Genomic DNA, 4856 nt, shown 5'->3' with positions numbered 1-4856 from the left:
CATACTCCAGCCTGATGAACTCCCTGGCCTATCAACCACCCCTCCGCGATGTCTGTCTGCTGAAAACTTCCCGAGGGTGCGATGGGCCCTATCAGCCAGGTTACTAATGAAGATACCAATACCAGACCCAGAATCAAACTCTGGAGTAAGCCACTAGTACCTGCCCTCCAGATGGACTTTGCTCCAATGATGGGAACCCTCTGTGCCCAAGTTTTCAGCCCGTCTCACTGCCCACACTCCACCACTGTCAATGGGAATGTTACGGGAGATGGTGCTGCAAGCCAAGTCAAGGTAAACATTATCCACCAACTCCTCCCTCGTCCAGCAAGCCAGTCAGTCAGAGAAGGCTGTCAAGGTTGGTCCGGCATGACTCATGAACAGACCCGCTTCACCACCTTCCCAGGGATGAGGAGGAGAGCTTGACCAGCCTGCAGTTCCTTGGATCCTCCCTCTTGCCAGGCATGAAGTGACAGTTGTTTGCTTCCAGTCCTCAGGGACCTCCCCCATCATCATGTCCTTTCAAAGGTAACAATGGCCTCGCACGGACAGTGGCCAGTTCCCTTAGCACTCATGGATACATCCCATCAGGTCACACTGTTTTATCTGTACACCCAGTGTGCCAGAGTATGCCTTGATTTGATCTTCCTCCACCAGACTTTGCCCCTGGTATCAGAAGCCTGGGAATCCTGAAGGCAAATCTTGCCGGTAAGGACCAAGGCAGAGAAGGCGCCGAGTATCCTGGCCTTTTCCTGGTCTCCTGTCACCAGGTGCCCTGCCACACAGCAGGTACACATTTTCCCTACTCCTCCCAGCAGCTGATGTACGTGTAAAGGCCCTCTTCAGAGGGATTCAACACCAGAGGGACTTTGGTTTTCCCAACCCCATCCCTGCACGCTTAGATAGCATCTTGTGTGTCCCCGCAAGCCACCTCTGCTTCCACTTTTTTCACGCTTCCTTCTTCTGTTCCAAGTTTTCTTCGGAGCTCCTTGCCCATCCATGCAGGCCTCCATCCACCTGTGCTTGACTTCCTGCACATAGGAATGGACCATTCTTGAGCATGAAGGAGGCAGCCTCTGAAGAGCTACCGGATCTCCTGAACCCCTCTTCTTTCCAGGGTCATCTCTGAGTGATTCTTCCAAGCAGATCCCTGAACAGGAAGTCTAGGGTTGCGATCCTGCTGTTTGCCTCATTCCCTCCTTGTTTCCAACCTTCACATCCCTGACCAGCTCTTGTTGGAAAGTCTGGAGTTCAGTGGAACACCTCCCTCTGCCAGTGCTGATCAGCTCTGTTAGGAAGTCATCATCACTTTGCGTCAGAAACCTCCGGGATTACTTGTGCCCTGCTGTGCTGCCCTTCCAGCGGATACCAAGATGATTAGAGTCTTCCACGAGGACCAGGGCCTGTATACACGAGGCTTCTTCCAATTGTCTGAAAAACGCTTCAACTGTCATTTGCTGGGCCTGGGATGTACTTCCCAAAAAGATGTTATGTAGATAAACATACAAAAAAAGGATTGTTGTAGGCAGACGCAGTCTCTCATGTGTTCCACTTGCGATTTTTTCTTTCTCTGGAATTTTGATTCTTCCTTGCTCTCTCCCCTTTATCTTCTCTCCTAGAGAGGGCCACTGCGTTGGTCTCATCAAGCTTTGATTACACATCACCACCTTAGACTTCTGCTGTGGGTGCTCTAGAGACACGCAGCAAACAGGTGAAATGGACAGCAAGGAGGACCCGACAGCAGCAGCAGGGAAGAGCCACCCCAGCCACGCTGTCAGGCTGCACTGCCAGTCAGCAACGGTCCCACGGTCCCCTGTTCCAGCAGCCTGGCAGGGTTTGGGAACGGACTGACCGCCCACCCACACATCCATGAATGCTCCCCACTGCTTGCCTCCACACCCCATAGATCCCCTGTGCCGCTGGAGAGGCAGACCCCGAAGGAGCCAGAGCTGTAACCGGGACGGTGCTGCCCACTGAGCCCCCCTCCAGCACAGCAGCACCGGCAGGGCCCAGGTGTATCTTGCTCCTTAGGGACATCCTCTGCGGAAGTGCACCTCTAACTGTGTTCACCTCTTCCCTGAGGACAAGGGAGTATTAGCTCCTTTGGCATTTTTAAGACTGGACTGAAGAAAACACACAATAGAAATGGTCATGAGGAAAATCCCATGCTTATGTTGTGCTGGTCCCAAGGAAAGAGCTTAGCTATGCTAGGGAAGTTTTTCCTACACTTCCTTCCAAGTTTGGATAAACCTTTTCCTAAAGAATCTAAACCCAAGCTGTAGTTTATAACACTAACGACAGGGTACTTGCTCTCCAGAGGAGCACAGCTGCCAAGGTCAACACAGAGGATATCCCCCTGGAAGAAAAACAAACACCAAACCCCCCAGAAACCCCCCATTCCTGCCCAGGATATTTTGTGTTAACGCAGACCATGTATGACTTCACTTTCTCAATCCCATCCGAGTGACACGTCTCCGTGTGCTCACCTCAGCCGAAACCAGACACCAAGGTCACCCAACTGGGATTTCAACCTGTGGTCTCAGCTCAGTGTAGGAATTGTTTTCTGGCTCAGGATCTGAATTCCTTCCGACATACCCAGGAATTTGCTTGGAAGTACAGCATTACCACCCCCACTTGTGTAAACAAAGGCAAGGACACAGGAAAATGGCTAACTCAAACCACCAGTATCCCAGTGAATGCTGGTGCAGGGTGTTCACAACAAAACACATTTTGTCCACTAAGATTCTAAAGCCAAAGCTTAAAGCTGACCCACAACCACCAGCTCCTTTCCACAACAGGAGAAGCCTGAAGAAATTAATAGTAAGAGGACCCCTTAGTAAAAGAAGAATCTCCACCTGCACGCTTAGCTGAGCTGAACCCCTGCAGCAACTCAGGCATGAGAGGTTAAGTGAAGCACCTCACGCTTTGCGCCACGGTATTGGCCCAGATTCCACGTGCCTGTCAATTCACCGTGGTGCACGACCATCCTGTGGCTCTCCGCAGTGCTCCAAACACCTGTCACCAGCCTAGCTCCTCTGTGCTTCTTCCCATTTTCACTGAAAAACTGGAAAGTGCTGAAGAACTTGCACATCCCACCTCTTTCTCACGTATTTGACAAAGGAGATGCAGAAGTGAAGCAGAGCTTTACTTCACAGTACGCCGAGATCAGCTTTTGAAAAGCCCACTTCTAATTAATACTTGGGGTGACATGACATAAAGGGTGACTCTCGGAGGAAACGCATCTGATGAAACCAGCCAGGCATTAAATTCACCAAGCACGGGAGCCTTTTCTCTCCGAGATGGACTGAACGTGACTCTTCACTAAAATTATTTATATCACACTATCGCTTAGGGGACCTATTTCAAAATCAGGACAATCCTGTACTAGACGCTGTACAGGCAAATAATTAAAGGACACCCTTATCCCTTGGCAACCTCTCACACTTGAGCTCTCGTTATCAGAAGTTACCCAAGCAGCGAGTGTCACTAGCACAAGAGTAAGATCACACAGTCAAATCGCAGGACCAGGAGACTGCAAGTCTCTCTCTAGCTCTTAAAGGTCTTTGTGCAACCTCTGTTATGCTGCTTTCCACTTAAAACACCCTCTGCCTCTCCCCAGACACCAGAACAAGGATCACTGGCACAGGGGACCGCGGAGCTGGCTTCAGAGCTGTCCGTACAGTTACCTTTTGTCAGAAGGTGCTCCAGACAAGCCGAGTGCCACCACCAGAAACCTGGTGTCAGAAGGAAGGGGAGATACCAGCACACCGCTCCATAGCATCAGTAAGTTATCATAACTTGGCATTTCCCAGTTGGCATTCTTTCCGTATTCCTGGTTTCCTACCTGTATCCAGTACTGTTCCTGCCAACTACAAGGTGCTTTGGTTGTCTGTCACACATGTAAATGTTAAAGTCATTTTCTGGCACCAGATCCACATCATGGAAAATGAAACAGTCCCAGTTCGCTTCTTTTAGGGCCTCTAGGTATCCTACATTCAGCAGTTTCGCTCGATTAAATTTGGTGCTGCCAGCCTGTGGAAGAGAATGGAAAGACAGCTCTGAAGAAGGCATCAAACCTTTGGAAGCAGAACTGCTCCTGGGCGTCCGTGCTAATCGCGTAGCGCACAATGGCGCGTGCGCATCACAGCCTTTACGGCAGTCGCCACGCGGAGAGCTGGCCCCAAACGTCAGGTACGGCATCAGAGCGGCCAGCGACGCCGAGGGTTTCTTCAGCCTCTCCTTGTCAGGAACACAGGCAGCCAGGGCCAGCGGAGCCTATGGTTATCCCGGCACCAAAAGTACACGTGCTGCACGATGCAGCGGCGCTGCTACCGCCCCAGAGTTCCCATCAGGCTACGTCACAGAAGAGGTATCAGCAAACAGTTTAGAAACTCCATGCAACTCTGTAAAAGGAAGGCTTATGGAAGTTTTTACAGACAAACCCAAAACATTAGTCCCACACCAATTGCTTTAGAGAGGTCAGAGCCCCTGCCACAGCTGGTTTGTGCTTGTCCACGCAGTTCAGAGGCCTGCAGTGCTTGAGGAGTTCCCTGTATTTCCTTCGGTCACGCAGTAGGTGGCAGAGTGGGAAATAAAAAGCAAGTCTCTTCATTTTTAACTCCTACCTATAACCTAATTCTTACGCTGCACAGGGCCTCCCCCTAGCAGGGAGTTTCATTTGGCTTTCACTGTTCCTGTTTGCTTTTGCTCTAAGTTAGTGCATCGTTGCTTCTCCAAAATAGCATTTTTCACCTCTGAAGTACACATACACACACACTCCCCGGCAGTTTTGTAAGCTCACCATGTCACCCCTCACTCTGCAGCAACAGATGGGCTTATCTTGCTATTTATTTTTCACT

General features: G+C 50.5%; 1 protein-coding gene across 1 annotated transcript in view; it reads right to left on the bottom strand.

Annotated features, from left to right (window-relative positions):
* B4GALT4 (UDP-Gal:betaGlcNAc beta 1,4- galactosyltransferase, polypeptide 4) overlaps positions 1-4856 on the bottom strand; it is a 14736-nt gene that overhangs the window by 4579 nt on the left and 5301 nt on the right. Inside the window, exon 3 of the mRNA XM_010159237.1 lies at positions 3842-4029. Within this exon, the coding sequence (XP_010157539.1) occupies positions 3842-4029 (188 nt within the window). The remainder of the gene's footprint in view (positions 1-3841; positions 4030-4856) is intronic.

This window comes from Eurypyga helias, unplaced genomic scaffold (assembly GCF_000690775.1).
Source record: "Eurypyga helias isolate BGI_N326 unplaced genomic scaffold, ASM69077v1 scaffold10519, whole genome shotgun sequence".
Taxonomy (NCBI): domain Eukaryota; kingdom Metazoa; phylum Chordata; class Aves; order Eurypygiformes; family Eurypygidae; genus Eurypyga; species Eurypyga helias.
This window is presented reverse-complemented; position numbering and strand designations above follow the sequence as displayed.